This window comes from Mus musculus, chromosome 9, assembly GCF_000001635.26.
Source record: "Mus musculus strain C57BL/6J chromosome 9, GRCm38.p6 C57BL/6J".
NCBI lineage: Eukaryota > Metazoa > Chordata > Mammalia > Rodentia > Muridae > Mus > Mus musculus.
Window position 1 is genome coordinate 64,328,123 of NC_000075.6, and position 15,600 is coordinate 64,343,722.

Consider the following 15,600-nt stretch of genomic DNA (forward strand, 5'->3'; position numbering starts at 1 on the left):
GGTAGTGCAAGCTTAGCATGGTGAGCCCTAGGTTCAACCCCAATACTAACACACACACACACACACACATACACACACACACACACACACATCAACACAGTAACACACAATACAAACATATGACACACACAACACAGTTTACTGGGAGCAGAGGTTTGCTGGGCTGCTCTTGAGATCTGTGTTTCTCTTAGTTTCAGGAGTCAGCCTGAATTTGCTAGAGTCAGGCCACCTGGTCACCAATAATGCTATAGACCATCTGCTTTTTTTTTTTTTTTAAAGATGTACTTATTTCCTTTATGTGTATGAGAGTTTTACATGCCTGTATGCATGTGCACCACATGCATGCCTGGTACCTGAGGAAGTCAGAGGAGGTCCGTGTGGGTGCTGGGAACTAAAGCTAGGTTCTTGGTGAGAGCAACAAGTGCAAGTGCTCCAAACCACTGAGTCACCTTGCCTGGTCCCAGTATGCCATCTTACAGTCCTCCTCCTGCTCTCTTACAGTCCTCCTCCTGCTCTCTTACAGTCCTCCTCCTGCTCTCTCACAGTCCTCCTCCTGCTCTCTTACAGTCCTCCTACTGCTCTCTTACAGTCCTCCTCCTGCTCTCTTACAGTCCTCCTCCTGCTCTCTTACAGTCCTCCTCCTGCTCTCTTACAGTCCTCCTCCTGCTCTCTTACAGTCCTCCTACTGCTCTCTTACAGTCCTCCTCCTGCTCTCTCACAGTCCTCCTACTGCTCTCTTACAGTCCTCCTCCTGCTCTCTTACAGTCCTCCTCCTGCTCTCTTACAGTCCTCCTCCTGCTCTCTTACAGTCCTCCTCCTGCTCTCTTACAGTCCTCCTCCTGCTCTCTTACAGTCCTCCTACTGCTCTCACAATCCTCCTCCTGCTCTCTTACAGTCCTCCTCCTGCTCTCTTACAGTCCTCCTTCTGTTGTTTCCTCACTTTTTTTTGTTTTGTTTTGTTTTGTTTTTTGTTTCCAGACAGGGTTTCTTTGTGTAGTCCAGGCTGTCCTGGAACTCACTTTGGTAGACCATCCTGGCCCTGAAATCTGCCTGCCTTTGCCTGGGATTAAAGGTGTGTGCCACCATACCCAGCTCCCCTTTCTTCTTTTATGAGACAAATTCTCACTCTGTAGCCCAGGCTGGCCTCAAACTTTCAGTAAGTCTCCTGCCTCAGCACCTCTAGTATTGGGATTACAGGTGTGAAATCTACTTTCTCTTTTCTGTGTTGCCAAAGGATCTAGACTGAAGGGCTGTGTATGTGTGTGTGTCCATCTACATGTGTGTGTGCACACACGTGCCACTGGAAATACCTTGAAAGAAATGACAAATACGCCTTCTGTTTCACTTCCATACTTCTGAATGGCCTCTTCATCTTCTGTCACCATAACGATGGGCATCCTGTCCTCACAGTGGTGATAGTACCAAACCGCTGAGTTGTATATGCTCCTGGGAAAGCAGAGGGTGGTGAGCATCCCAGGCACAACATCTGCTGTTCAGATGTCACACTTGTCACACTGTCATCTTGTGTCCATATAGCTAACCAATCTTTCTTTTCTTTCCTTTCCTTTCCTTTCCTTTCCTTTCCTTTCCTTTCCTTTCCTTTTCTTTCCTCTCTCTCTCTCTCTCTCTCTCTCTCTCTCTCTCTCTCTCTCTCTCTTTCCACAAGAAATACTTCTTGGGTATCTACTCTAGATAGGCAGGGGCTGGACCCTCTGTGAGACAAAATGTAATCAGAAATCACCTCCCATCTCTCCTTCCTAGAAGTTCAGTCCCCAGAGCACCATTTTCAGTTCTCCCATTCTGTCACTTTGTGACACTTTCTAACTGGAGGCTGAGCTACAGGGCACATGGGAAATGACTATGGAAGAGGAGGAACAAGTATCCCCTGATTGAAAAGCCAGCTTCAGCTACACGATAAGCCTGGATATCCCCAGGAACGGGAGTGTTGGTGTGGGTCTGGAGAACTGGCTCAGGACTATCCTGCATTCACAGTGAAACACATGTATTTGTAAGGTCCATTCTGCAGTCTGTCTCCCTTTCTATAGGGCTATGGCACTTAACACTCCACCCCAAAGACCCTTGGAATTTACACCTGGGGCACTTAGCTAAGTGCCTGGGATCTTACTTTGGGCTACCTTGTGAGGAGTTCTCCAGGCCTCTTCAAGCCCCTAGCAGGCCCGGCTGAGCCTCCTTGCCCACGTTAGCCTCACAACCTCCACTGCTCCCCCCTCTTACTGGCATCACTTCCGCTCCTGCTCTGGGGAGCCACTTTCTGTAAGTACCCCACATCCAAGTGTGAAGCAAGCAGTGTACTTTTGGGCGGGCCTAAATTAAGTCACTGCATTTTCTAGAAATTTAGTGAGACTGGCTGAGGACATTAAATTGAGCAAGTCATCGAAAGGCAAAGTCAAACCTTCTACAACACTGGGAGGACCCATCAGCCCTTTCTCTGGTCTAGGAGTCTCAGGTTGGGGACCTTCATCTCCGCAATCCCGAGTTTAACAATTGTGTATTCAGATGCCACGCCTAAAACATTGCCACTTCAGTGTTGACCACAGTCCTAGAAGAGTTATTGCCGTGCTTTGGATAGTACACAGCAATTCCAAAGAGCCACAGATGAGGAAATTCAAGAGGACCCTATGAAGAGCGTGAGTCGGGGCGCACCTGGTCTGCCACTTCTCCATGGCTTCCCCCTTTTCCCGGGGGAGGTAACAGTGCTGCTGGAACTCGTTAGCAAAGAGAACGCAGTCATGGCGAGCATCCTTCAGGAGGTTTCGCAGTTTGTTATACTGTCTGCAACACAGGGGACAGAATAAATCTAACTCAGCAGGTACTCATCTCCTGCCAACTCCTGCCAAGGATCAAAACAGATGAGACATTTCAGAGTGCGAGATAAATTGTTTAAAACCCAAGAAACATCTTAGCACTAGGGAGACTGAGGCAGAAGGACCATGAGTTTGAGGGTGGTTTGGGAGACAGTGAAAAGACAAAATAAGGGCTGAGAAGACGGCTGAGCAGGTAAACGTGCTTGCCACCCAAGCATGAGGACCTCAGTCCAAACTCCCCAGAACCCAAGGAAAGCCAGGTGAGAACACATCATCCCGGTGCCCAGGCTGGGAGACCGCGGGATGGAAACGGGAAAAGCCCCAGAAGCCAGCCTGGGTGTGCAGCGCTCAACAAGTGATGCTGTCTGACACAAAGTGAGAGGCAAAAACCAGTACCCAGGGCTGGAGAGATGGCTCAGTGGTTAAGAGCACCGACTGCTCTTCCGAAGGCCCTGAGTTCAAATCCCAGCAACCACATGGTGGCTCACAACCATCTGTAATGATAACTGAATCTCTTCTGGGGTGTCTGAAGACAGTTATGGTGTGCTTACATATAATAAATAAATAACTCTTTAAAAAAAAAAACAAACAAAAAAAACCAGTACCCAGGGCTGTCCTCTGCCCTCCATGCACACTGTGGCATGCATGAGTGCTCTGGTACACACGCACACACACTGATGGCGCATGCACACACACCTGTAAAGCATTGATTCATATTGGCTTTGGTGTGCTTGCTGTCAGTGGCTCTCAGTTTTGCCTGTTAGTTGCCAGCACTTGGGGAAGGCTCATTAATTAGTTTTCAGATTAATTGGACTCCTTCTCCTGCTTTCCCTCAGAGACGCCTGGCCATTTTACTACATAGCTACACGATCTGCCCTATTACAGCTGTAGTACACAGAGGCAAGTAGAGCTTGGTGCCTTCTTTTGGTTCCCACTTTGTTGGGAAACAGTATTTTTAAGTATTAATACATTTCCTGTTATCTGACAGGCCTAGAAAAGGTCATGTAAAGTAAATTAGTTTAAGAGTTTATCTGTGAATTATATTTATGCAGTCTCCATGATTTAATAAAGTAGGAATAGACCCATCTGTCAGACAGTTAACAGAAAGTTTTCCCAGTCAAGAGCCTTCGGGCAATGTGAGCCAGTTCCATGCCCAAACAGCAAGTCTGCCATGGGTCAGCTTCTAAGAAGGAGTTTTCCTACAGCCTGTAACTGAGAGATTACAGGAAGCGTTTAGGCAGTTATTTTAAAGGGAATTGGTTGGGTTGTTGGTTTTGCAGTGCTGTAATCCCACCCAAGACCTGTAGTCACTCTGGTTATTTGTGGACAAATGATCACTCTGGCTAACATCCTTCCTTCAGCAAGTGTGCACCACCCTCCTAGGCCAGTCCTTTGGCTGGAAGGGTGAACATTACTGTACTGAATGCCCTCGGAGACACCATCTAGCCAGGCCAGGCCCACACCTGCAGAGGCCTGACTACAGCGAGCAAAACAGCTATTTTGACCAGATGAAAATCAAAACCAAAACTGCCATGTGATTCAGTAAGCCCACTTCTGGGTACACGTCCAAAAGAGAACACCAGCGCCTCGTGATATAGCTCAGGGTGGAACACTTGCCTAGCATGCAGGGGCCCTGGGGTGAACCCTGAACCCTGCTGAATAAGCACACAAATAGATAAAAACATAAAACCCAACAAACAAAAAGGATGTTCAAACAGATATCTGGGCAATCGCATTCACAGTGGCACCGTTTACAGCAGCTAAAAGGAGGACACAACTGAATGACAAGAAACAAATGATCCAACGTCACTATTACTTGGCCTTAGAAATAGGGATTCTGACACATGCTGTCCCAACCATGAACTAGGGTGAGTGAAGCAAGCCGGTCACAAAAGGACGGGCATTGTGGTTCAGCTATGTAAGGCATCTAGAGCAGATACACAGAGGAAGAAAGTAGCCTTGTTACTAGGGCTGGGGTCAAGGAGAGAGAAGTGATATTGAAGTTGTACAACCTTTCAGTGGGGAGGTGAAGAATTCTGAGCTCGAGTGGAGCACACAGTGGTGCCGACAGACACACTGCCTCTAAACTAGGAAATACCAATTTTTATTTTCTCTAAGGCAAGTTCTCACCCAGGCATGGTTGCACATGCCTTTAATCCCAGCACTCAAGAGGCAAAAGCAGGCAGATGTCTGTCTGTCTGTGAGTTAGAGGCCAGCCTGGTCTTCACAGTGAGCTCCAGGACAGCCAGGTACAAGTGGAAGGAAGGCAGAGAAGCAGCCCGAATGAGATGAGTGGGGATACATTGCTCCACTGTCCTCAGCACTCAACCCATAGCAGGGCCAAGAGGAAGGCAGGCTCAGCACCTGTGTCAGCACTGATGCAAGGCCAAGGTTTGGGGCCTGAACAAAGTGCCACCTTCAGAGTCCTGTCACCTCTGCCAGCCACACACACACACACATTGCCTTCACTTTATTAATTAATTAATTATTTTTTTGAGACAGGCTCTCCCTATGTAAACCAGGTTGGCTTTGACCTCACAGCTGAATCTGCCTCTGCTTTCCAAGTGCTGGGATTAAAAGCCATGTCATCATATCTGGCATTACCTTCATTTTAAATTGTACTTAACGTTATTGTGTGTGTATGATGGGGGTGTGTGTGTGCATGCCACAGAGCACACGTGGAGGGCAGAGGACAACCCGTGGACTTGGTTCTCTCTGTCCACTCTGAGGGTTCTGTGTGCTTCCAATTGTCAGCTAGATAAAGGAAATGGACAAATGGCAGGAGCATGCCGATGGGGAAGACAGGGACTCAGCAGTGAATTACTCTGAGTGTGACAGTCGGGGCTTCTTGGAGATGTGTAGGCTTGTGGTTATAATTTAGTAGTGCGCACATACAATACAGTCATAATTTCTGTTAGTCAGGCTTTGCAGTGTTTTTGATGGAATCAGGTGGCGGCAGCCTGGGTGAAGCCAGCACAGAGAAGCTTATAGCACTTGGACAGAGTAGTGGCAGCCATTCCAGTCTTAGGCCAGACTTGGAGCACAGCTTTGATCATGAGACGTAAGAAGATTAGACATTCAAGGTCATCTTTGGCTACAAGGAATTTGAGCCAACCTGGGCTACATGAGATTCTCTTAAAACAAAAATTTCAGTCTTACTGAAAACAAACAAAAAAAATTCCACAGACAGGTTTAGATTTTTTTCCAAACTTTTATCAACTAAATGTTTCAAGCCATTTCCTGAATATGGTTAAAGTAACTTCATTAGACTGAACTTTAGGGCTGGGGCCGCGAGGGAGAAGTATATTATCTTGCTACGTTGTGCAGGCTAGCAGTGAACTCCTGGGTCCAAGCAAGCCTGCCACCTCAGCCTCCCAAGCGCTGGGACTGCAAGGTGGCACTATGCCGGGCCTGATGGCTTTCTTATGGTTTTTATTTGATGGGGGCCCTTGCCCACAGATGCAACACCTGCCCCTGCTGGTGATACCCTCGAAGGGCTAGCAAAAAGAACTGGAGACGGAAACTCAGCAGAGCCTGTCTTTGCCAGGCTTTGAGAGGCCACACGTGGGGCTCCTAGTCCTACTTTCAGGTGTCTACAATTTCATTACGTTTAAGTTTCTAGTCATGGTAGCCAATACTTTCACGGACTTTATGGATTGCATTTTGGAGTATTTCAACAGTCGTGTGTAATCTGAATTATAAAGAATTAGAGTTATTTACTTTGTGCTCAGGCGCATGCTCGTGCATGGAGGTCAGAGGACAGCTGTGTTCCACAGACTGACCTCAGGCTGGCAGAATTATAAAATCATAAGTGTATTACCACAGTCCCTTGGTTTATAAAAGGAATTGCTTTCAGGACCCCAAGACTACCAAAATCTGCAGCTGTTCAGGTTCTAGCTATAAAATGTCATTGGGAGAGCTGGAGAGCTGGCCTGGCAGTTAAGACCATTTGTCGCTTGTGCAGAGGACCCGGGTCTGATCCCTCAACCTCAGGGAAGTTCACCACCATCTAAAACTCCAGATCACAGACTGGAACCTATCAAATTATGTGTGAAAATAAACCTTTCTTCTTTGTGAGTTCGTGATCTCAGGTATATTTGCCACAGTAACAGAAAACCGGCTAATACAGCACTCTGTCTGCAGTGCTGACTAAAATCAGAGCTGCTCTTTCAGAGGCCTCGGACACCCCAGGATCTGTGTATAATAAAAATATATGATTAACTTTTTTAGGCTAGTTGATTTAATTAATGTGTGTATGAGCCTGTGTGTAGAGCAAATGTGGAGGTCTGAAGAAATCTTATAGGAATTAGTTCTCTCCTTCTACTATGTGTTTTCAGGGATTAAACCCAGGTTGTCAGGCTTGGTGGCAAGTGCCTGAGCCATCTTACTGGCTCCAACATATAAATTTTTTATGTATATATGTATATAGCTGGATTCTTTCAGTTAGTATAATGATTTCAAGGTCAATCTAAGTGGTAACATGTTCAGTCCTTTTTATAGCTGAGTAATTTTCTATTTTATGGATGTACCATGTTTTCTTAAATATTATCAGTTGAAGGCCACTTGGGTTGTTGTTAGGTAAGACCAGTGAGAGAGCTCAGGAGATAAAATGATCTACTGTGCAGACCTGACAACCTGTGTGCTGTCACTCACACATGCTCAAGGCACGCATACCACACACACAAACACTGGAGTACACACACACACACACACACACACACTCTAAACATTTAAAATAAAAAGAATCCACTAGGAATATCTGTAGTGTTTTCAGTTTCAACATGGATGTACTTCCAGTTCCCATGGTTACAGATATACTTTCAATTCCCATGGTTACATACTTAGAAAATGTTATTGATTCCTACCTACTGAACAGGTCTTGGGAACACCCACTTCCATCCACGTCTAAGCTGCCAGCATCCTCACTATAGTTTTGGAGATGGTTTGAATGTGTTCTCTACTGCACTGAAATTCCATCCCTTTGTGAGATATTCAGTGTGGAAAGTCAATCAGATCCTGCGCACAAAGGTGTTGATTCTGGGAAGGGTTAGGATTCAACATCATTAAGTAGAGTCCCAGGATTGAATGCTGGTGGCTTTATACAAAGGGGAAAGGTGACCTTCCTCAAGTGTTGTGTTACAGTAATTCAAAAGAGGCTAATGCAACACCCCGTCGTACCACAGCCACAGCCGCCTCCTTCCTTTCTCCAGGACTCTTAAAACAAGCACCTGATACCATGCTATCCTGCACAAAATCCTTCCTCGACCTCCCCAAAGCCCACGAGGCCTTCCCTCTGACCTAGTGTCTTTCAGTTCTTAGAGTGGACCACATCTCTTCCTCGTGGATGCTTGGCCAGAAGTCTCCTTTCCTAGAAAGCTTTTTCCCTTGCCTGGCCTCCTCCTCCTCAAGTGCTCATTATAGGCAGCTCACTCAGCTGAGCCCCCCTTATTCACTCACCGACCCTCTGCTGGGGCTCTGCTAAGCCATGTCCTGGTACTTCAGAACACCTGCTACAGGCCTGGCTCTACATCTGTTGGTAGATTCCCTGAGCTTGTCTGTCCTCTCCCAGGACTGGATCTATTGTTTCCTGCTGTGTTCGCAGTCCTAGCACTCTCTGGATAAACATCTGGATGAGCCTATGCACATCTGAATGCATGATGGTGTGGAGAACCTCGCAGAGTCATCGAGTGAGGACTGCTGGTGACAGGTGTGTGCTTATCCTCAACAATCAAAGACTTCCATCATTCAGCTGTTCTCTCCGGCTTATGTATGAGAACAGGCGTTCTCTGCATTGGTATTCCTGAGATCAAAATATAAAACCACACAACAGGACTACAGGTTACATCTCTCTGTTGTTAAATGCAACTCTGATCATTTCATTTCATTAAAATAACACCATCCATCACATTGCCTGGGAGCCAGTCCCCTGTGCGCTCATGTTCTATACCTGAGGGCACTGCATTGAGATAGAAAACATCTAGAAATAACAGATCTGACTGTACGAAGAATGGATGCTTTTGCCTGTCTGTTTCTCACACAATGCAGTATGACAATAGCTTACAGAGCACTTGGGCTGGGCTAGGTGTTTGAGTAACCTAGAGATGGTTTAGAGCCTACAAGATGCCGAGTAAAGATTATTTGCATGCACCATGCTATTTAAAGCAATTTTTATTATACTTATCTTCTTGGAGGAGGATGGGCATGGCACAGGGCACCTACGGGTGGAGGTCAGAGGACAATTTGAGGGAGTTGGCTTTCTCCTTCTACCGTGTGGATACTGAGCGAGGCTTGAACTTAGGTCCTCAGGCTTGGTGCGAAGCCCTTTACATGCTGAGCCACCCTGTCAGTCCAATACAGTTTTATTTATTGATTTGTTTTTTAAAAGTTTAAATTAGCCTTATTTTATAGGTGACTATTTTGCCTGAATGTGTACATAGAGAGCATGAAAATGCTTGGTGCTCACAGCTATCAGAAGAGGGAGGGCATTGGATCCTGGAGTTTTAGATGGTTGTGAGCCACCCTGTAGTTGAGGGATCAGACCGGGGTCCTCTGCACGAGCGACAAATGGTCTTTTTTTTTTTTTTTTGGTTTTTTTTTGGTTTTTTTGAGACAGAGTTTCTCTGTGTAGCCTTGATTGTCCTGGAACTCACTTTGTAGACCAGGTTGGCCTCGAACTCAGAAATCCACCTGCCTCTGCCTCCCGAGTGCTGGGATTAAAGGCGAATGGTCTTAACCGCTGGGCCAGCTCTCCAGCTCTCCCAATGCCATTTTATAGCTGGAATCTGAACAGCTGCAGATTTTGGTAGTCTTGGGATCCTAGAAGCAGTTCCTTTTATAAACCAAGGGACTAAGGTAATATATTTATGATTTTATAATACTGTGTTGTTCATTAAATTTAAGGGTTTAATTTGGTTTTAAAGCTTATTAAGTACTTAAACATAAAGAGTATAAATAGATTTATAGCTAAATACCAATACAATTATGCATGTTTGTTTGTGAAGACAGAGTCTCATGTAGTCTGTACTGGCTTCAAGCTTTCTGTATAGCTGAGACTTACATAGAACTCCTGAACCTTCTACTTTACAGTTGTTGGGATCACAGGTACCTGCCACCAGGCCTGGCTCCTGGGTATCAGGAGAACATTTTCTGCTAGAAACAGGGCTGATATCGTTGCATTTGAGTAAGCCTGTATCCTGGCACTTGGTTTACCTTAAAGCCACCAACAGTACAGTGCAAGCTGACAAAGTGCTCCTCTAATGAAAAATCAGAAAGGTGGGGCCTACTTGCCAATTCTTCACCTTTTGCTTTCCCTGTAGACACAGAAAAGCACAGCGAAACCCAAGAGCAGGAGCTCTTCATCAACTTAACTACTGAAACCTTCAGGAGAAAGGACATTTAAATTCCAACTCTTTGCTTTCGGTTGTCCCAGGAATTGGTTTTCAAAACAATCCTAATATTAAAAACATTTTAGAAAACAGAGGTTGAAGAGGCTTGCTGTGTGTGAGCGAGCTGAATGGTAACAACAAATTGATTTTAGTAAAAGAAATTGAAATACGACACCTGCAGCAGTGTTTAAACCTGGCTGTGTGTAAACATCTATATGTCTGTGTCTGAATAAAATCAACTTCAAGCTCATTTTAAAATATTCAATTTGAAAAAAAAACCCACGTACATTCTAGCTAATGTATATTTCTCTGAACTAAGCATCAGGACAATTTATCATTTTCATACACAAATAAAGAAAACTTTACCTTTTACTACCAAAAGCTGAAGAAACCAAAACATCTTAAAAACAGAATAAATCCAGTTTCTGCTTGTTAAATACCTTGGGGTGTTGAGGGTTTGGGTATATAATTCTAACATGCTATTCTCATAAAAGTTTCCAAATATTAAATGAAGCAAAACTGTATTCTAAGAAATTTGCACAGAAAGGGGCAATTATTCTTTCATTTAGGTGCAAGGTGAGTATTTTAAACTGGTCCAATTAGAAATGTTTTATTCAGCAAATACAATTACTATGGCTGATAGTTACAGGACTAATCTAAAAATCAGAAAGAGCTATTTTTAATTTCGTTGAATAAATCACGGTAAGTACAGTTTGCTTCTACAATAGAGGAAGATAAGATTTAAAAGTATTCTTTTCCAAAGAAAGGAATGCTCCTGAAACAATGTACCTATGAATAAGATTAAATACTATATATTATTAGCAAAAATAAAAGGAAGAAATAATAGTGCTACCTATGAAAATGTAAACCAGAAGCCAGTTCACCATAGAATCTTAACTATGTACATCCCGGGGACCCAGCAGTTTATTGATCTACAGTCAGATCTTTTGGCCAGGTGTTGAAGCACACATATAAAATGTTACTACATTCCTCACCAGCAAAGAGAATACCAAATTAGTTTCAAAAATCCTTTCTGACAAAATAATGAATTCCTCCTCTTTCCCTCTAACAAGGGACCTTTTCTAAAGGGGGCAGGGGAACCGGTACTGAAAATAAATAAATAAATAAATAATGCAAAACAGATACCTCCGGCCTCTCTGGTGCTGCACAGCTTGACAGGCCGTTTGCATGAAAATAACTCCCTTCAACTCCGGGAACTCCAGAACCTCGAGGTAATCCTGGACAACTTTCCAGTCTGGGATCACGTAATGAGTGACTTCGGCAGCCAGGAGCTTCCCATCTGAAACATAATTCAGAGTGGAAGCCATTAGGTAACATTTTCAAACCTGGTTTATGACTATTTCAATGTCACAGTGCTCCCGGTGTGCAAAATAACTTCTCATCTTAATTTCACCTTGAAGTTTTTAAAAGACAAGACAAATCTACTTTGGTGGAGGCTCAAAGTTCAGCTCCATTGCTCCCCCTCCCCTCAGCTGTGATTAAATACAAGCCCAACATGGTTTATGTTGTAGCCAGCACTTCTTCGAAAGAATGATATTTTAAAAACAAGTACGTCCCTGGAAGAAACTAAATTTCTACTAAGCCATCACAGACATGCATGAGCACTGACTGCGTTGGCTACTTACATATCCATTATATCTCTATCTACATATACACACGTGTATATATATGTAAGGGCAAGAGTGCACATGTGTGTGTGTGTTGACCCCTTGTAAGCATCTAACAATTCCAAGGCTATTCGGTCTGAAGCTTCCTAACACGGCTACACGGTTCTAGGGTTGAGGAGAACGTCCTAAAAAGGATGCGCTGTTCAATCAATGGGCTTCCACTCAACTGACACCTTGGTCAAGCTGTGACCTCAATCATGTATTCTGAAAAGACCCCCTCACGCTCATCTCCCACTAGGGGTAACAAACAGCTGGAGGGTCTGCGTACTGGCAGGAGCAGAGCAGGCAATGTCAAATGTCCAGCCAGCGTAATACGCTCAGGAGTAAGGTGCCAATAGCATTTTCGGGCAGAAAGGAGGAGGTGCCTACGCCCTTAGGTCCCCCTGGAAAAACCGAAGCATCCGGTGCCTGCAGGCTCTTCCACTTAGCCCGGCTATTGTAGCAGGCAGGTCCGGAGAGGAGCGCCCCTGAGGCTGCAGAGGCCGGTCCTGCCTGTGCCGGCCACTGGGAGGGAAGACTGGACGCACCGGGGACGCTCCAGGGCCGCTCCCGGCTGCCCCAGTACCGCCGAGCCCAGACGGTTATGCTCGCTCCGGCTGCCTACAGTCCGCGAGGGTCTGGCTCCGCCCTTGATGCCAGCGCTAAGCCGCCCTCGCTGCTCAGCTTCCCGCTCTCCTCTCTCCTTGGGTCCCGCTTCCTTCACTAGGGCCCCGCCGCCATCGCGACGCCAGGCCGGGATTCCCTTTGCTCTTTGGGCCTCTGCCACCCTCGCTCCTCAGGCCTCAGGTCCCTTCGCTCGCGCCCGGCAGCCTTCGCTACGTCAGGCCCCGGCCTCCCTCGTTCCTTTGGTCCTGGCTTCCCTCGTTCTCCGAGTCCCGGCTTCTCTCGCTCTCCGAGCCCCGGCTTCCCTCTCCGGCTCCGGCCTCCCTCGCTCTTCCCGCCCGGGCCTTCCCGGTCCACCCCGGCTCTGACCGTTGCGGCAGGCGGCAGGCTGCGGGCACAGCGGGCTGTTGCAAGGCACGCTGGGCCGCAGGTAGTGTTCACGCACGATCCGCAGCGTCCGACCCTGGAAGGTCCTCAGCAGCAGCACCTTCTCCCGCTTCTGCAGCATGCTGGCGGCGTCGCCCGGCACTGTGGCCGGGAAGCGGCGGGCGGCGGGCGGCAGGCGGCAGGCTCAGGCGAGACCGAGGCCTGAGGCCCGCCCCTCGGGCCTGGTCGGGCAGGCAGCAGCGTTCACGTTCCCGCTACCGCTACCGGGAGCGACCTAGCCAGGGCTGAGAATCCTCCGGGCCCAGTCCTACTCGCGCCTTTTATTCCTCTCTGTGCCTTAGTTGTCCCCGGGCGGGAAAAGTGTAGATAAACTTCACCCGAAGAATCCTCGGGTGTGAAGGTAGGATGTGGCAGGTAGTCTAAGAGTCGAGTGTAAAAGGATTATTATTTTTATTTTTATTATTATTTTTTTTACTTTGTTTCTACCCACAGGCCCGTGTGCGAAGGGCTGCCATAGCAACAGAGGTAATGCCGGGCAGTGATGGCTCATGCCTTTAATCCCAGCACTTGGGAGGCAGAGGCAGGTGGATTTCTGAGTTCAAGGCCAGCCCGGTCTACAGAGTGAGTTCTAGGACAGCCAGGGCTACACAGAGAAACCCTGTCTCGAAAAACCAAAACAAAAAACAAACAAAAAACAAAACAAAAACCAGAGGTAATAACTGTAGAGTTTTCTCGTCCTTGTTTTTGCAGTATCTGAAAGAATTGAAAAGCTCAGCAAAAAAGCTGGTAACCCTGCTGGCCAAACCGGTTTTCCTCTTCAAAAATATGCTTATTTTAAATTTTAATACACGTAAACATTCAAACACTACAGATAAAATGAAAACCAGTCCTTCTGGGGTAAACACTCTACAACTTTTATAGCGCTGGCAGCCTCGGGCAAAGGACTTCTTAGAGCCGCTATTGACATGATCTCTAAGTACTGTGCTTGTAGTGTTTGACAAAAAGGACGGTATCTTGGGAGACCACACACCCTGGATTCTCCAAGCACTGAGCCCACTGGAGCAAGAGTATCATTTAGCTTCCTTAAATCAAAGGAGTGGGTGTTTATTTGTATCATTTTATAGGCTGTGAGGCTGCATTAAGGGAGCTTAAGTGCCCAAGGATACCTAGTTATTATGTTTCAGAACCAATCTTGAAGCTAGAAACTGCTCAACTTCAAAGCAGGTTAAGCATCATCTAGTCACTGGTGAATAAAAGAGAGAGCGCCTGCACCAAAGGAATTTACTGCTTGGCAACCTTTGGTTAATGTGGCTGGCCCAGTTGGCTGGAAACACCTGGTTCTTCCAACGCAGCTGAAATAAACCAGGACCAGTCTCTCATTTCACCCTAAGGGAATGCTAAAGGGTCATGGTCTCCTCCTCCTCCTCATATCTCTGTGTCAAATCACTTGGTGAAACTCAAGGTAGACTTGCACAAACAGGAAAATAATGTAGAGCTGGCAAACAGGCACCAGACAGTGCAAGGAGAGTCCCTAAAGCTCTCCACAGTGAAAGAGGCTCTCCCTGTCTAATACAGGAGTCAGTTCCAGAGAGACCAGAGGACAGTGAGTAGCCAAAATTGTTCTCTACATAAAAAATGCCTTAGATAACTGTCCACCAATCCCTCCCCAGCTCCCTTCCTATCTTTTTTAAGCCACTGATGCTATGGATTGGAAGAACGACTTTGATTAGGTACTAATCTGCCCTTAATATCTCTCCTCAGCACTTTGTAGCTAGAAATTGTCTGCAAATGAACCACCCTTTAAGGAATAGAGCATAGCTAGAGTTTTATTGAGAGTTGATTTTTATCAGTATTTAAAATAAGGCTGTAGCTTAGTTGGTACTTAGCCTCTCTTCCCCTCACACCCTCTCCTTTCTCTCTCTGCCTTTTTGAGACAGGATCAGGACATGTAGCTGAAGCTAGCCATGAGCTCTTACTTACCCCCCCCCCCCCAAGTGCTGGGATTCTCATGCACCCAGGCCTGGCTTTATCCATTATGTTGAGGACCATGATTCCTTAGTTCTTAGAAATGATGATGACCTATTGTAATAAGCCAGGCCCTTTTGCTTGGTTGGGTGGGTGGTTTGTCTTGTTTGCCATCTGAGACCTCTGGACCAAAAAAGTGCCTATCAGGCAGAATAAACTAATTTATGTTACAGAAATATAAAACTTAAAAAAATTTTCGCTGGGCAGTGGTGGCTCACACCTTTGATCTTAGCACTTGGGAGGCAGAGGCAGGCAGATTTCTGAATTCGAGGCCAGCCTGGTCTACAGAGTGAGTTCCAGGACAGCCAGGGCTACACAGAGAAACCCTGTCTTGAAAAAAAAAATCAGTTTCTTCACTAGTGAGATGTCTCAGCAGATAAGGGTACCTGCTGTACAACACAGATTGACTTTACATAAAATGTAATACATTAATTAGCTGGGCAGTGGTGGCACACACCTATAATCCCAGCATTCAGGAAGCAGAGGCAAGAGGATCTCTTGAGTTTGAGGCCAGCCTGGTCTACAGAATGGGTTCCAGTTCCAGGACAACCAGAGCTACAGGGAGAAACCCTATCTTGAAATTTGAGTCCCCCCAAATCAATAAATTAATTTAAAAAATTCTCAGTGTCTAGGTCAAGGTGCTGCATGGGTACCGAATGTCATTTTTGTAGGATCCAGGCTAGTGGA

General features: G+C 46.1%; 1 protein-coding gene across 6 annotated transcripts in view; it reads right to left on the reverse strand.

The window, feature by feature from the left end:
* Dis3l (DIS3 like exosome 3'-5' exoribonuclease) overlaps positions 1-13,281 on the reverse strand; it is a 34,648-nt gene extending 21,367 nt beyond the window's left edge. Inside the window, exons 1-6 of one of the 6 annotated variants that reach the window (XM_030244206.1) lie at positions 12,871-13,281; positions 11,357-11,510; positions 8,283-9,165; positions 7,691-7,862; positions 2,665-2,793; positions 1,311-1,446 (exon numbers count right to left, since the gene is read on the reverse strand). In XM_030244206.1, the coding sequence (XP_030100066.1) occupies positions 1,311-1,446; positions 2,665-2,684 (156 nt within the window). In that variant the 5' untranslated portion in view covers positions 2,685-2,793; positions 7,691-7,862; positions 8,283-9,165; positions 11,357-11,510; positions 12,871-13,281. Of the gene's footprint in view, positions 1-1,310; positions 1,447-2,664; positions 2,794-7,690; positions 9,166-11,356; positions 11,511-12,166; positions 12,336-12,425; positions 12,652-12,758; positions 12,829-12,870 lie in introns of those variants that run through there. The other 5 variants (XM_011242700.2, NM_001001295.2, NM_001177784.1 and 2 more) reach the window with 5 other exon arrangements.
* Positions 13,282-15,600: the final 2,319 nt, after the last annotated feature.